Below are 16,947 nucleotides of genomic sequence, written 5' to 3'. Positions count from 1 at the left end.
GCAAATAAAAATTTATCCAAAATTAAATAAGTTCACTTGAGTTTTTGGCATTCCAATAATTGGGCTAAGGTGCCAAGAACATTTGATCTCTTTTTCTCTTTTAAACAATACGAATTTTGAGAATGTTTTTTTGCTCATCTGAAATTTTTTTCTTGACGCACAAATGGTTCTGCATGCCGCGACACTCTCTATATATGTTAAACGTTTTTTAATTTTAAAAATATAAAACTATAGACAACAATCCAAAAATTTTTCCAAGTTCTGAAAATACACTTTTCGCTGGCGAAAGTGCATACGAAGTCACGTTACTCGTGGGTAGACCAATCACAAGCAACATATTGATTTTTTTTCAGACATTACTCGACTTCACTGGATAAAATAACGCATGGCTAGGCAGAGATTACAAGTGTGTTCCATTTAAGATGATTTACACGTGTACAGTAAATACCAAAAGTACACATTATGTATATAAGTTGAAATTCTCTTTAGTCCCACATTTAAAACCTTTAAAACATTTAAAAGCTTTATAACCTTGGAAAAATATTGTATTGGTTCATACAGAAAAATGATACGCTGTGCACGAAATCCACAACTTATAGGCACAATTGCTTATTTGTGCTCATAGTACACCCTTTCCTTGACACTAATCTAACATGTAATATATTAATTTCTTGAGAAAAAATCATCACAGAATATAACTATTATATAATGAGGTGTGTATTTTTCTATAACATTTAAAAAATTGAATTCATTATAATTTTAAAACTTATAAATTGAACTTTTATTATTGATGAAGATTTGTTTAATGTACCATTTTTAATTTGTATTACATAATAAAATTGTATAGTAATAATAATTAAATTTGTTTCTAGTTCTTTGCAAAAGGTTTAATACATTTAGTGGCGTTTTTAAAGGTTACAAAACTATAATAATACACATAATGAATTGAATCTTCTTTAATAAGTTAATACAAATTTTAAAAAGCAATACAATTATCTTTCAAAAAATAATCGAAGAAGCCAACAGCATAAAACAAATTCATTAACTTTTCTCTGGATTGCAATCAAAAAATGTATAAACGTTTGTAATAAATGAACAAATAAGAATGCTTCAAGGAATATAGTTGAGTGTTTAACGTCAAGCATAGGAAGTGAAAGGAGTTCTTTAGATTGTTGTGTCTTTAAACTTCAAATGGCTGTTAAATATTAAATTGATCAATTATTTAATCAAGGGCCAACAGTTAACGAGTCTGGTCAATTTGTGACATGGGTAGGGAACTGAAATTTAGAAAAACTTACCTGACTTTTGGCACAGCACTTTTCACATTCGTGGGACCATTAAGGTTGGCTGTGTCAGCCGGTGTTTCGCTTTTGACAGATCTGTCCGTCATATCCCGGGATTTTTTTTGAGAAAATCCTAATTTTTTGGCTCACGTTTCGCCAGATGACTTTATCACCACACGCGAGAATGTACAACTTGAACACTGCGTCACTGTCGGCACTCGGCAGAAAACGCGCCGGCAAGCCAAATTTAAATCGATAAGCCCCCGCCCGAAGAGGGACCCGCCTACCACCGAGTCTTGCCGAAGCTAAAACGGTCAAAACGACGTGACACGTGGGGATTCGGACCAATCACCTTCACTGTTGTTGGTTACGATTGCTCTATTTAAAAAAAAGACAGTGTGTCTATACTCTATGCGGGAATTTAAGGAAACCCGTGAATTGTTCAGGAATTGAACAAAAATCCGGGAAAAACCGGTAATTGTCCTTGATTTTATTTTTGATGTGGGAAATGCAGTTCGTTTCCTTATAATTGATACTTTTTTATTGTTTCTTTGAGCTACTTAGGCTACTTTTTTTCTTACTTATAATTAAAATTCTTCAAAATTCTTAAAAAACTGAAAAATACATTTTTTAAATAAATTGTAATATTACAATTGAGCAAATCCCACATGCCGCACTCCACCATGCATTGTGTGCAACAAAAATTAACTTCACAGGATAAACTTTAACGAAATATCGGTTAAACTTTGTTTTGTATTTCCATGACAACACACATGTTTTGAAAAACACGAAGTTGGCTGAATAAAACTTTATCCCTCTAAAAAATTTCCTGCAACAAATTTTATCAATATTTTATTCTGTGTATGTATCCAGGTGTTTCTGGAGGACCAAAAAGACTTCTACGCAGCCGTAGGGGCCATAGAATACTACTCCGCAACTGGATAAGGAGCCTGTATAGAATCCTATATAGAATCCTATGTGTATATATGTAGGATCCTACATACAGGAACTATATATAAAATTCCTATGGGAATCTTTCTAATGAGAAAGTATATAAATACCCCATTTAAAATTCCTATATAGAATCCTGTACAGAATCCTACATAGGAACTTCGCAGGAGCCTGTACATAATCCTATGAGGGTTCCTATGTGGGTTCTCACGTATGACTACTTCAACGAAAAGTGACAAGGATCTTATGTAGGTTCCTGTACAGTTTCCTGGTCATCGTGAAATGGCTGACATAGACTTAATGGATATTTATTTATAACTTCGCACAACTCTGAGGATTCGAACCCTCGAACTGCTGCCTCGACAGTTTCTAAACAAAAAATAAAAGTGCACAAACACGCGCAACCATCGAGGCTAGACAATATAGGTATTATAAGATTTCTAGCCACTCATCTGAGGAACTCAAACCACACGTACTGTACAGGAACCTACATAAGATCCTTGTTATTTTTCCTTGAAGGAGTCATACGTCAGAACCCCCATAGGAATCCTCATATGATCAAGCACAGGTTCTTACAAAGTTCCTATGTATGATTCTATACAGGATTCTATATAGGAATTCCCAACAGGGTATAAAAGTACCAGGTGTATTTTTACACCTTGTGCACTTGAAAGTTGTTGTATAATGACGGGGGATGAGAAGAGTATAGATTGGGTGCAGCTAGTTTTCACTTAGAACTTAACTTCCTTGAGGAAGATGTATTACTCATACCTGGGACACTTGGAAGGGTTTGTATATTGAAGAGGCATGAGCCTAGTGGGTTGGGTGCAGCCAATCTTCATTCAGAACCAAACTTCCTCGAGGAAGATGTATTTCTTACACCTGGTGCACTTGGAAGTTGTATAATTACAGGTCATGAGAAAAGTGGGTTGTGTGGAGTCAATCTTTATTTAGAACTTAACTATACCTACCGTATATTGACGGGTCATAAGAAAAGTGGGTTGAGTGCGGCTAATTTCGATTTAGAACCTTACTTCCTCGAGGAAGATGTATTTCTTACACCTGGTGCAAACGGATTGTGTTGGGACGACACGTAAGTGGTGTTTCCACGGGTACTCAACGGAATTTCCAATTGAAATTTCCGTAGAATTTCCGTGGAGTACTTTCCGGGCAATCTTTAGGCGGAATAATGTTTTATTTTGAAACGCTGTCAAATTTGGAAGTCCTTGAAATAAAAAACTTATTCAAATTACACCGGACAGGCTTTAAAAATGTAATTGTAAAGTTTCATTGTAGAAAGCTTGAATTCAAAAATTATAGAAAATTTCATAGAATAAAAATCGTAGAAAATATTAAATTTCTATCGGAAATGGATTACATTTCGATAAATCTCCTTTTAAATCTTTTAAAAGTTTAAATTTTGAAAAAATAAGGAATTCTTGTCAACAATATTCTTCGAATATCATAACGAGTTACTGTTATAGAATTTTTTCTCCCGAATAATGCTTAAGCGAAATGTTTGACTTTTGAAACCAAAAACTCTTCCCAGAAGAATATTTATGTAAACGCAGATTCATGCAATTAGCGCACGAAAGTACGCATTTGAATATGAATATAATACCTATGTTTTCTGTTTTCACGGGTTCCACGGTCGATTCAATTTGCGTTAAATGATAAATGAAACTAGTTGTATTTATTCCGATTTAATATTTGCATATTTTCTTATTCTAATATTTGGTTAAATGAAGTCGCTTTTTGTTCAATTCCGGGAGTTCTTACTCCTCTTCCTTCATACTTCGATACGACGATAGGTGAAGAACTCCATGCCTAACTAAAAGGAAATTGATCTCGCAAATTTTGTTTTTAATTTCACATCGCGAAAATAATTTTGAAATTAATTATTTTGTTCTTTATTCCTTTTGCGGTCTTAAACTATAAAATTTCAAATAAACCAATTAAAATTAAGTGAGAAATTCGAATTCTGAGGTTGCTGTCGCTTCCAGCAATTCTTTAATTTAAGTTTATTTTTTGAATTTGTATCTTGTATCTGATTTATATCTGATCCCAATTAAAAAATTGTGCAAATTTCGAATGAAGTTGGGATTTTAATATTTTTACTATTTTTCGAATAATTAAACTTTGAATCTATATACAATATTTAAAATTCTTTATTTTTAATAGCGAGAATGAACGTCATTTTTGTGGACAGAAATTACACTTTTCAATAAAAAAAGTTAATTTGAATGTCACTGTATACTACATGATATAATTTTTATTAATAATAATTATCATCATTAAAATCTCTATAATTTCCATTGAAACAGTTTAATCTTTTAAGCCTTGAAACTAAATATTTTTTTCCTCAAAAGCTATTTAAAATATTTGGTTTTGAATTTCTTAGTTTTTGGACGCTATTAATTTCAAATTTCAAAATATTGTAGTTTCAAATTAAAATATTAAAAATCTCAAGATAATTTAACTACTAAATCTTTTTAAGTTGTAAAATTTCATATGTTAAAAGCTATGATAATAGTTAGTCTTAAATTGAATAATTATGGATTTAAATATTCTAAATGGTTTTATTTAAATCTTAATTAGTACAATTTTTAATCATTTTAGATTTACATAATGTTTAGCTTAAAGGATTTTTTATCAAACAATTTTGAATTATATTCCTATAGAATAAACTAAGAAATGAGAAAGTATTTTCATTGAAAATTGAATAATTTTTTGTTGGAAAATGTTAAAAAATATCGATTATTTCAAGAATGAATAATAATTCTGTAAAAAGATTGAATAATTAAATAATTTTAAATTAAAAAGTTCAAAATTGAGCTGTTTAAAATAAAACTAATAAAAATTAAACTATCTGAAATTGATACCTCTGTTATTGAATAATTTCTTTAATTCTAAACATTTACAATTTTAGAGTTCCGAATTTTTATGATGAACGCTACATTTACAATTTTTCCCTTTCGTAAGTTTAAATTTTGCAATTAAAATTAAAATAGTTAACATTTGAAAAGCATAATTAAAAATTGAGAAAGTATTAATTTTTGAACGATTCAATTTCACTTAAAATAATTGAAATTTTAAAGGGTAAATTCTTTTTCAGTTTAAAATGAAATTCGGATTCGTTTAAGATTCAAACCTTCATTGAAATTTTTTCATTTTCAATATTTTCCATTTAACATTAATTTTGATTCTAAATTTAATTTAGTTTTAAATTTCAAATTATCAAATTTGAATCGCTTCAAACTTAAAATTATATAAATTCAAAAGTTTGCAATAATAAATTATTGAATTTTGAACGATTTTATTTAGAAATTATACAATTTCATTTTCTATTCATTTTGAATAGTCCAATTTTTTAAATTCGAATCTGAAAATTTTCGATTTTTAAAGTTTTTAAATTAAAAATGTTTAAGTTTTTTTAAAAAATGTAATGGTTGAATGTTAATTTAAAAAATCTTAACTTAAATTTTTTAATTTTAATTATTTTCGAAATTTTATAATAATCTAAAATCATTCAATTTGGAGATTCTTCAATTCAAAGTTGATCAATTTTTTCAACGCTATAAATTATAAATGATACAATTCAAGACCTTTCTAATGAAATTGTCAAATTTTAGCCTGCAATTTTTTAATTTTTAGAGCTTCTGTTGTAACATTTCAAATTTCAAATTATCTAATTTTAAACACTTTTTTTATTTAGAAATTATACCAGTTAAAATTCTTTTCATTTTATTCGAAATACTCTGTTCTTTTTCAAAACGTTAATTATTCTAGAATAATTTAAATTGAAACGTTTTCGTTAAGAACCATTCAATACATATTTTTGTAATTTCAAACGCTTTTGATGGGAAATTATTAGTGATCAATTATTGTTTAAGAAATGTTTAAAAAATAATATTTAAAATTTTGTCTGATTATGGTTTTTTAAATTGTTTATATTTGTAATGCTAGGAAATTAAAATCCAAATACTTCAACACGTTCATCGTCCACGTGCATTCATCGTTAATGTAAATATGATCAAAAAATACAGTCTGACTTCAATTTGAGTTTGGTTTATTTTTGACCTTCGACTTAAATTAAGCGTCTCCGAACGCAAATGTATCAGAGACGTGTCGCAATGTTGCGCTACGTGACGCTATTATCCAACTAGGCCGTTAGGATACTGCACTTTATCGCTATGCTACTGTTTCGTCATGCATGAGTGACCATGGCACATCCCTTCACGGCTTTTCTCATTCAAAACCGAGGCGCAGCGTAATTCTAGGAACACTTTTGAAATATATGAATCATAATTAGACGTTTCTGACAGTTGGCTTCAAATTAGAATCTTTCTTAGAATATCATGAATTTCATGCGAAAATAAAGTATGTAGATATCCATATTAAATTAATTTTTCAATTTCAAAACATCGTATATTACTTTTTTTAAACACCCAATATTGCCATATATACAAATTTTATTATAAAATTGTTTTTCTAAAACAACAGGTATTTCACAAAAATGGTATTATTTTTTTTCCCGCCGCCAATTCGATTTATCTCGAAATTTCTCGCAGAATCGCAGTGTCTCGAATGTTTGTTTGCGATTACGCGCTCATACACAGTTGTACCAACTACCAATATCTTTGGTTGTACACAGTGGAATCTTTAGACAATACCAGAACCAGACACACGTTAAATAGTTCACAATGTAAAGGATCAACATCAACTATGTAAATCTTATTCCTTATTTAAAATTATTAATTCATTGTTACCGATAATTTTTAATTAGGGATGTTTAGAATGAATAGTTAACCTCAAATTAGACGTCAAAATAGGTCCTAACCTACAAGTTGTCATCTCGTGAATTTCACAAAGAGCCCAAAGGAATAAAGTGTCCCAAAATGGTCCTTTAATCTTCACTTAGGCTTTGGTGTGCTGTGCAAATTTATGTTGTCATTTCGGTAAATTATACTATAAAATGTCGAGTGAATTTAAATCACGAGATTCTCATTTAGCTTGGGAACTTCACAATCAGATAAATCGCCTCGATGTCACAGGAATAACGGAAAATGCAGCGTTCCCGGATAGTGTAAGTTTATATTATTTTCCTTTCTTTTAGAATTTTGGATGATTGATTAGCTTAATGTCACGATATAAGAGTTTGCAGCCCTTGAAGCTCAGATCAGGATCTCCAAGCCTCCATGCATTACACATGTTAAAGTTTTCCAGTTTATGAATAAAAAATTACATTCTCTCTCAATTTTCTCAATCCCTGCTGCGGTGCCACATTCGCATTAACACAGGCAAACCCCTTATCAATGATGATCGTTATGCGTTTCATAGTGTTTGTCGTTTGTTGTTGTTTAAGGTTACATATGTCAATTATGATGATATTTAACTTAATAAAATTTTGATGTTACATTTTTACGGATTACTGGTCAAATAAATGTATGAAGAAACGAGAAAAAATATGCCACGGTCCGGATTTGAACCCGGGACGGCACTATTCACGAGTGGAGCATTAACCAATTACGTTACCGAGGCCACAGCATGAATTAAAATTGATTTAAATTAATTAACTAATAAAATAAATAAATTAAACCAGGCAAAATAACATCATTACTTTATGATTATATTTATTTTATAAAGATATTTAGTCATCGAGAGTAACTGTAGAAAGGTAATTGATATTTTCACAATAATTTTATTTAGGTATGCTCTATATTGGTACGGTAATTCTAAAAATCGAAAAGATTATGCATATGAAAGTTTTATAATATCTTTGGTATAATAACTTCTGGAGAAGAAAAGGCCGGCTGGCAAAGAAGAGAAGGCGTATGAAATAAACAGTTACTGCCGATGACACTAAATATTTATTCACGGAATCTAAATATTAATTACAATTTAAATGTATAACCACAAGGGATAGTAAATGGAGAGGCAGTCGTAGCCATATAACGATCATCACTGATGAGGTTTTTTGTCTGGGTTGAGGTGAATGTGGCATCGCAGTAGGGATTGAGAAGGTACTTTTTTCCAAAAACTTTGACACGTGAAATACATGGAGGCTTGGGAGGCCTGGTCCAAGTCGCCACATTTGGTCACCTCTATATATGATATATTTTGTTTTATTTATAAGGAATGTGCCTCATGTTCTATCAATTTAAATGAAATAAATATTTTTCTCTATTTTATATTATCCAAAAATACTGTTCCCACAATACAATTAAAAAAAGGGCATTTTAAGTTTCTTTTGGTAACCTATTATTTGCCATTTAAATAAACAAAACTTTTAGCACTGTCTACCATGGTGTATAATCCTAAAAGAAAAAGTGGTCTGGCGGTACTTTCCATAGACTGGGGGAGGGTTAACTATGTCTGATCATTTTTTGATTGAAAAGGTTACTATTATGTATTTGGTTGGGAAATTCACATCGTTTGGTTAACAATTCTATTATTTCTTTGAACATTGTATTACTTTACTGGATATTTAACTATATTGTTATAAAGTCACCTTTTCCATCCAAATTTAACTACTTTGTTAAAAAATCGTTTTTTTAGTTGAAGATTCATCTCTGGTTGAAAATTTAACTATATTGATGAATATTCGTCTTTCTAGGTGGAAATTTAATGTTCTTGGTTGGAAATTTATCCTTTTTGGTTAAAAATGTAATTATTTGGTTGGCTACTTGGCCTATTGTTACCTGCTTCGTTGAGAATGCATATTTTTTGGTTGAAAAGTCGATTATTTAACTTAAATAAGTATAGTTGATAACTATTTGCTTCCAAATAAACTTTTATGTTAAAAATTCTACTGTTTTGCATAAAATTCAATAATTCGGTAGATATTTAAACTTTTTAAATTGAAAATTAAGTATTTGGTTTAAAAATCTTTTTTCTTGTTTAAAAGTTCAACTTTTTTGTAGGTAATTCATTTTTTGGTTTTAAAATTAGATAATTTTGTTGAACATTCATGTATTGTGTGCAAAGTTCGTCTTTTTTGACAGAACATTAATCTTCTTGGACGAAAGTTAATCTATATGATTAAAAATTTTAGAAGTTTATTGAAAATTCGTTTTATTTCTTCAAAGTTATTTTTTATCAGAGTTTTCTATCTGAAAATTTAACTACTATTCCATTTTTGGTTGAAACATTATCTTAAATATTGTATAAGTTAAAAATGCAAATGTTTGGTAGAAAATTGATTTATTTTGTTGAAAATTCGTCATTTTGGGTAGAAAATTAATTTTTGTTTAATAAAAATCCAATTATTTGGCAGAAAATTAATATATTTTGTTAAAAAATCGTATTTTTAGGTAGAAATTTTTTTTTTGTATTGAAAGTTGAAAATGTTTGTTGGGAATTCAACTAACTTGTTAAAAATCTATCCTTATTGATTGAAAATTATTTTTTTTGTTAAAAAATCATCTTTTCTTGTTTAAAAGTCCACTGTTTTCTAAAAAATTCGACTTTTTAGTTTTAAAATATTACACTTTTGTTGAAAATTCATCTTTCATGGTACACAAGTTATCTTTCTTTATTGAAAATGAAGTTCTTTGATGAAAATTCAACTTCTTTCTAAAAATTTGGTCTTTTGTCTTGAATATTCAAATATTTAATCGAATTTGAATCTTTTTTGTTTGGAAGCTTGACCACTTCATTGAAAATGCATCTTCATATGCTCAAAACTCAACTATTTTGTTAAAAATCTAATTATTTCGGGAAAATTTAATTATTTGGTTAAAGTCATCATTTCTGGTAGAAAATTTAACTATGTTAAGAATTCATCTCTTTGGATTAAAAATTTATCTTTTTTGGTTTTAAAAATAACTTATTTGTTAAAAATTCTTGATTTTATATTTGATTGAACTTTTCATTGTCTCAGTTGTTTCCATTTACATTGGAACTATTCAAACTAGAAATGTTCCTACTTGAAAGCTTTATTTTTCCTAAAATTGAAGCGTCCAAAAGTTTAATGTTGGGACTTTTTTCATAATTTAAGCAAAATAGATTTATTCCTGTGTGGAACTTGGTTTAACTTATTCAACTTGTAAGCTTTAAAAGTTGGATATTAGAATGTTCAGGTTCAAAACTGAAAAGTTCTCCAATTTGTATCTTTACAAAGTTGAGAAAGTTTAGACTAAACTTTTTTTTCATTTTCAAAATTTTAAAGCGATATTTTATTTAATTTCAAATTACTGAGGCGGAAAGAAATGCATGGAACTGTCTGTATTTTTATTAGTTTTTTTTTTTCTATTAAATTTTAATTTAGCCTTTTAAATAGATGGCGAATATTTCGATTTATAAGGCTAGTTTCTTTTTATGAATTTTATTTGAAGCTAATGGTTAGTGGTTATTGTTGCAGAATTTGAAAGAAAACTACAAACCAAAGACATTAATCGACAACACTCTAGAGATAATTGATCCAACTCCCAATATACACACATTATTTGTACAATTTGATAAAAGATTTTTCGGAAACAAGTTGCTTCCTGTAGAAGTGAAATGGAGTCATCGAATGACCTCGTAAGTAACTTTAAAAATCCTTAAAATTTAATGTCATTACATTAAGACTTATTCTTTTTAATTGAAATTTTCTTCATAGTTTAGTATTCAAATGCATTTCTTTACAGTTGTGCAGGCACTTGTTCTTTTAATACGGGAAGTCGATATTGCGTGATTGCTCTCAGTAGTCCTTTACTCAAACTCAGGCCTCGAAAAGATCTCATTGAGACTTTACTGGTAAGATTGTTTTAGTTTTGAGTCTTAATTGCGTCTTAAATAAAAACTTATTTAATAAATCTTCAATTAAATCTTGTACATTATTTTTCAGCACGAAATGATTCACGCTTATTTATTTATAACGAACAATAATCGGGACAGAGATGGCCATGGTCCCGAATTTTGCAAACATATGCACAGAATCAACAAAGAAGCCGGAACTCGTATAACCGTAAGTATATCAAAACCGAGGATTTTTCAACTAAATACTTAAATTTGAAAAAAAAACGTTCAAACAAATAGTTGAATTTACAATAAAAAATATTAATTCTCAGCAAAAAATATAATAATTGATATTTCAACGAAAAAAAATTAATTTAAGTGAAAACAATAAAATTTAATGAAAATGACAAATTCTGAATGCAAAATGTAATATTTAATATTTTAGCCAATGATATTGTTATTTTAATTCAGAAACAGTTGAATTCAATCATAAAAGACGTCTTTAAAAAAAGTTGAATTTTCAACCAAAGCAGATTATTTTTTAACGTAACGAAATAATGTACTTCTAAACAAAAAATATCAAATTTCTATAAAAAGAGATGAATTGTTGATGAAGAAAGACTGTTCATTCGAGAGAAAGAAAAATATCAAACATATTATTGAATTTTCAACAAAAAAGAACAATTTTCAACAAAACAATTGAAATTTTTAAGCCAAAAATACGAATTTTCTTCAAATTAGTTGAATATTCAACTTGAAAATCGAATAGGTAAATTTTTTGTTCAAAACATTGATTTTCAAACAAAAAGGAGTGTTAACAAAATAAGTAAATTTTCAAGCTGAGATTTATTTTTAACTTATAAAATCAATTTTTAATAAAGCGATTCAACTTTCAATGAAATATTTGTATTTTTTAATCAAGAAGATTATTTTACTCCAGAAAAAAATAGAATGATTATATGTTCAGATAAAAAAATTAATTTAAAAAAAAAACAAAAAAAACAAGGAATTTTTAACAAAATAGTTAAATATTCAACCAATAAATTTATGCTCAACAAATTATTTCATCTTTCAATCAAGTAGTTGAATTTTCTACCTGAAAAAAAGAATTATCAATCAAAAATCTAACAGAATTTTCAGTTAAGAAAATTAAATTTCAACTAAAAATACGGATTTTGATCAAAATAGATAAATCTTCAATCGAATAGTAGATTTTTTAACCAAAGAGATGTATTCTGAACCGAAAATATAATAGGAGACTTCAATAATAAATCATTAATTTTGAAAGAAAAATAGTTTGTTTTTCTTATTGAAACATGGATTCCAAAGGCTTTTAAGAGATTTCGAAATATTTCAAAAGAAGTCACGGGATTTCAATTCAAGAGATACCGAAGTATTTTCACAAATTTTGAAGAAATTACGGAAATTTTAATTGAATTTGAAACATTTCAAGGGATTTCATAAGATTTTAAAAGATTCCACAGGACTTGAAAAGATTTCTGAATATTATGAAGAATTTTAAGGGACTTCGAGGAATTTTTAATGGCCTTTATAAAATTCTAATGGATTTAAAAATATCTTAAGATATTTCAAGGAATTCTAAAGGATTCGCACGGTCTGTCTAGCCCATTTGAGTGATTATTTTATTTGAATAATGTAATTTAAATTATTTTATTTTATCAAGGACTCTAAACCCCTGTTTTCAGTTAGTTCTGAGCTGCTGAATGTAATTAATGCGTCTATTTAATGGCATTTTGAATATTTCAAGGATTTAAAAAGATTTCACGGAATCGCAAAGAATTTTAAGGAATTTCCAGATTTGAAGGATTTCAAAGATTTCCAGGGAGTTCAATCGTTTTAAAGTGATTTCCAGAGAATTTAACAAAATTTGAAGTGATTCGCAACATTTTACAGAGAAAATTGTAAAGATTTCCAGCGATTCCACGAGATTTATTTTTTTTTCATATAATTAGTAAGAGGAAACTTACGAAAAAAATTCTTTGGACTCCCCCTCCCCCTATTCAAGAATTTGTCGGATTTTCCACCCCCCCCCCCCCCCCCCCCCCCCCCCACACACAAAAGCTTTATGTAATTAAAGAATGCTCCCTAAATCAATATAAAAGACTTGTAAAAATACAAAGGTCGACAAGGTATTTATCCAGTAACCAGAATATACTTTTCCGGAGGTTGTTTATGTGCTGATTTTAAGTCTGAAATATCCTATCCTTAAAGTGTCAAAATCGTGATTTTTCGACATTTTTGAGGTTATATTATACAGAAAGGTAATTTTATTTTATGTATCTATTAGTGGGTCCTTAAAAAACTAAACTGTCTCTTTGAAACGCACTTAAATTTGTCCAGATTTCTGTTTTTGTCTTTGAGAAATTGTATGTTGAAATTAAGTATTTTGACTCACTTCTCAATTTTTGAATATTGTATGTAAATTTGAATCCACCATATTAAATTGGTAAATTTCAATATTTTGACCAGATTCGTATTCAGCGACCCCGAAAACCGTTGAGTACAATTTTTCAAGGCCCTGTACCACTTTTTTTTGTAAATTTGAATCCGCCATCTCGAATTTGAAAAAACAGGGTGATTTTTTTAACTTGAAACTTTTAAATACCATTTAAGATTTCGAACTTGCCCCCACCCCCAGGGGGCGGTGTGGGGAAGCCGATTTTAGCATCAATGTATGTACTCTTCAGAGTGATTAAATTATGATTCATAACATTTTTTCATAGAGTGTCTATTTTTCGAGATATTTGAAAGTTTCAAGTGGAAAAAATCACCCTGTATAGGTATATATTCCTATTGGAAACGAGTCAGGCGGCCCTCACTGTTAACATTTCAGTCCCCCCGAAATCCGTCCAAGGCCATTTGAAGGCGACCCCCGCACTTGACTGAAAGCGAGAGTTTGGTGTATTCTGACTTCAGATGCGTAATCAGCGACCCCAAAAACCACCAACTACAATTTTGCAGGACGCAATGCTTCTCTTTTTTGGTTTCGGAGGTTATGGTTCAATAGATTGTTAGTACGTATGTTCAAAAATCGAGAAATAAGTCAAATACTTAATTACAACATACGATTTCTTAAAGACGAAAAAAGATATCCGAACAAATGTAAGTGCATTTTAAAAAGAAAGTTTAAGATTTTTATGTCATATTAATAGATCCGCCAAAGAAATTTAACTTTGCGTGTAACAAAACCTCACATATGTCGAAAAATCACGATTTCGGCACATTTAGGTTAGGATATATCCCGAAAACCAGAGTCAATTGAGAAATTTTGACCTCGGATTCGAATTCAACGCATCAAAAACCCTCGGCAAAATATATTCTGGTTTCTGGGTTAGATGGTCGGCTAAATTGTGTCGGCCTGTGATAGTTCATAATTAAATCAGTTTTTAATTCCTATACTTTTTTTTAGATATACCACAGTTTTCACGCAGAAGTAAAACTTTACCAGCAACATTGGTGGAGATGCAACGGACCCTGCCAAGGAAAAAAACCATTCTTCGGAATGGTTCGCCGATCTATGAATCGCGCCCCAGGACCAAACGACTTCTGGTTCAAAGAGCATCAATTAACTTGCGGTGGTCAATTCATCAAAGTTCGAGAGCCGGAGAAGCCCGAAAAAGGGAAGAAAATCAAGAATGATCCGAAGAAGGATCCTAAAAAGTCAGGCATCGATAAATGGTTGACTCCATCTCCAAAATCCAAACCAAAGGATAAACCTTCTAATGGTTTATCAAAACCAAAAACTAAACCCGGACTGAATGGTTTAAACAAGCCCAAAAATAAACATGCACCAAATAATAACAATATCAATAAACCTGGCTCGAGCTCTAATATTAATAAACCAGGTGGTTCAGTTTTAAGAACGAAAGGAGGTTCTAAAGTTATCACCGTAAACAAATGGAACACGAATACTTCGGATGAACCAGGAATACAAAAGCTCGGAAATGCAACAAATAACGTTCACGGTTTTGGAACCGGGGGCCCAGGTTCTTCCACTTCAGTGACTTCAAAAGGCTCTTCAGGAAACCACTTTTCTTTCTCTGGAACTGTGGGAGGTTCATCCACCGGACAAAGTAAATTGCTAGATTTATTCAGTCAACCTAATACGAAGCCACAATCTCAATTAAATGATAAAAAGAATCAAGTTTTGGGCCCGACAGTAAAATGTCCAATCTGCAAGGACCTGATCACAGAGAAAAAAGCCAATGAACACATCGATGCTTGTTTAATAGAGGAAGAAGAGAAAAAGAAGACTTCCATCATTAGTCCAACTCTGAAATCTACTCCTGGTCTTGTAAATTGTCCTGTTTGTTCTAAATACATTTCCAGTACTTTGATAATTGACCACATCGATTTGTGTTTGACGCTCCAAGATAAAGCGAAGAGTTCTTCAGTGCCTGAAGAATTCAACTCACCTTCGACTGCAACTACTTCTTCGCCTCCCTTGATTTCAATTGATGCAAGTCCGCAAAGTCCGATCGTCATCCACGATTCGGATAGTGATATTGAAGCGCCGAATAAGAAACGGAAGAGTAATGGTTTAGTTGACTTTTTCTTCAAAGTGCCTAAGGTGGCGAAGACTGAAGATGTCATCGCTAACTGCCCAGTGTGTGTTAAGGAGGTAAATGTGAAGGATATGAATCGACATTTGGATGATTGTTTAGCTGGATTTGGTGAAGATGTCGATACGCAGGAAGCTGGGACTTCTAAGGAAAGAGATTCGAACGAAATAAATCCAAACGGAAAAGGAGAACCGGAAACATGTCTCATCTGCAATGCAGTTTTGGAACCGTCAGTTTCTTTAGTTCAACATTTAGATGATTGTCTCAAAAATATGTTCAACGATGACACTGAGAGTTTTGAAAGTAGAAGTTTTATTGGAGATAAAACTTCAAATCCTAAAGAAGCTGAACCTGACAATTCAATATTGTCAGTGGAGGATAGCTTTAAAGATGAATCTCAAGAAGAGAATGAGTTGAGTGATTTAAGTGAATTAGGTGAGATTGCGGACTCTGTTGAAACTAGCAATAGATCTCCCTGTCCGGTTTGTATGAGCATGATTCCCGAAAAGATTATGACTCTTCATTTAGACGCTTGTCTGGGGGAATAGACGTATGATAGGCATGAAAGTAGAATATTTCAAATCAAATCAAAGCTGTGACTGTTAATTAATAAGCTTCGACTCAAGAAAGAAGTATTACGAGTAAAAGGATTGTGAAAGGAGTTTTTTGTATGTGATTTATGTTCTAGGTTTTAAAAGCCAGTTTTCAGATAGAGAAAATGCAAACTGATCTTTAATTATAGACTGCTAAAGTTTTGCTCAGGGCGAAATAAACATAATTGTTTTCTAATAAATGAACATTTATTTTTGTATTGACACAGCTAATTTCTAGCCCCCAATTTCCTCTATAATACCATATATTCAATATTTGGTCTCTATAATCCAGAATATTCGGAATGCTCTAAAAGATTAAAAAGCGCTTTTACAATATTTGAAATATTTTGGAAAATTCTGGAAAATACCGCAAGATTCTTTAAAATTAACAAATTTACGTCCTTAAAGTATTTCAAATAGAGCAATCTAATGAAATTATAAGTAAATGTTTTCTTGATTCTGGAATTGAATCAAAGTAAAATTTATACCCCCCAAGAGCATCTATTACAAAGATTATATTTTTGCAATTTTACTGAGTTTTAATTCAACATTAAGGGAAAGTGTACATACTACATGAGGCGTTTTTCTCTTATTTAAATAAAGACAAGAATAACATTTTCTTAAATCCAAAAGGGATAAAACGATACAAACAAAAGAAAAACGCATCACGTAGTATGTGCACGTTCCCTAAGAATATTTTTGGCGACGTTATTTATTATTCGCTGTGAGCCGCGCTCGTGTCGCCACCTAGCGGATTTGAAAGTTAATATCGGGCGTGTGTATTTACATGAGACTACATGGGCAATAATACAAAAA

The 16,947-nt window shown here is 30.4% G+C and overlaps 2 protein-coding genes across 3 annotated transcripts in view; one reads left to right on the top strand and one right to left on the bottom strand.

The window, feature by feature from the left end:
* Window positions 1–1,695, bottom strand: part of LOC117169213 (alkyldihydroxyacetonephosphate synthase) — a 21,159-nt gene extending 19,464 nt beyond the window's left edge. Inside the window, exon 1 of one of the 2 annotated variants that reach the window (XM_033355465.1) lies at window positions 1,299–1,695. In XM_033355465.1, the coding sequence (XP_033211356.1) occupies window positions 1,299–1,390 (92 nt within the window). In that variant the 5' untranslated portion in view covers window positions 1,391–1,695. Of the gene's footprint in view, window positions 1–161; window positions 394–1,298 lie in introns of those variants that run through there. The other variant, XM_033355466.1, reaches the window with a different exon arrangement.
* Window positions 1,696–6,724: 5,029 nt separating this feature from the next.
* Window positions 6,725–16,331, top strand: LOC117169212 (sprT-like domain-containing protein Spartan). Its single transcript, XM_033355464.1, has 6 exons — window positions 6,725–6,961; window positions 7,067–7,320; window positions 10,597–10,757; window positions 10,865–10,973; window positions 11,065–11,184; window positions 14,386–16,331. Exons 2-6 carry the CDS (start codon window positions 7,210–7,212, stop codon window positions 16,084–16,086), a joined length of 2,202 nt encoding a protein of 733 aa, XP_033211355.1. The 5' UTR covers window positions 6,725–6,961; window positions 7,067–7,209; the 3' UTR covers window positions 16,087–16,331.
* The last annotated feature ends 616 nt before the right edge of the window (window positions 16,332–16,947 follow it).

The sequence above is a fragment of the Belonocnema kinseyi genome, chromosome 3 (genome assembly GCF_010883055.1).
Source record: "Belonocnema kinseyi isolate 2016_QV_RU_SX_M_011 chromosome 3, B_treatae_v1, whole genome shotgun sequence".
In the NCBI taxonomy this organism is placed as follows: domain Eukaryota; kingdom Metazoa; phylum Arthropoda; class Insecta; order Hymenoptera; family Cynipidae; genus Belonocnema; species Belonocnema kinseyi.
This window is presented reverse-complemented; position numbering and strand designations above follow the sequence as displayed.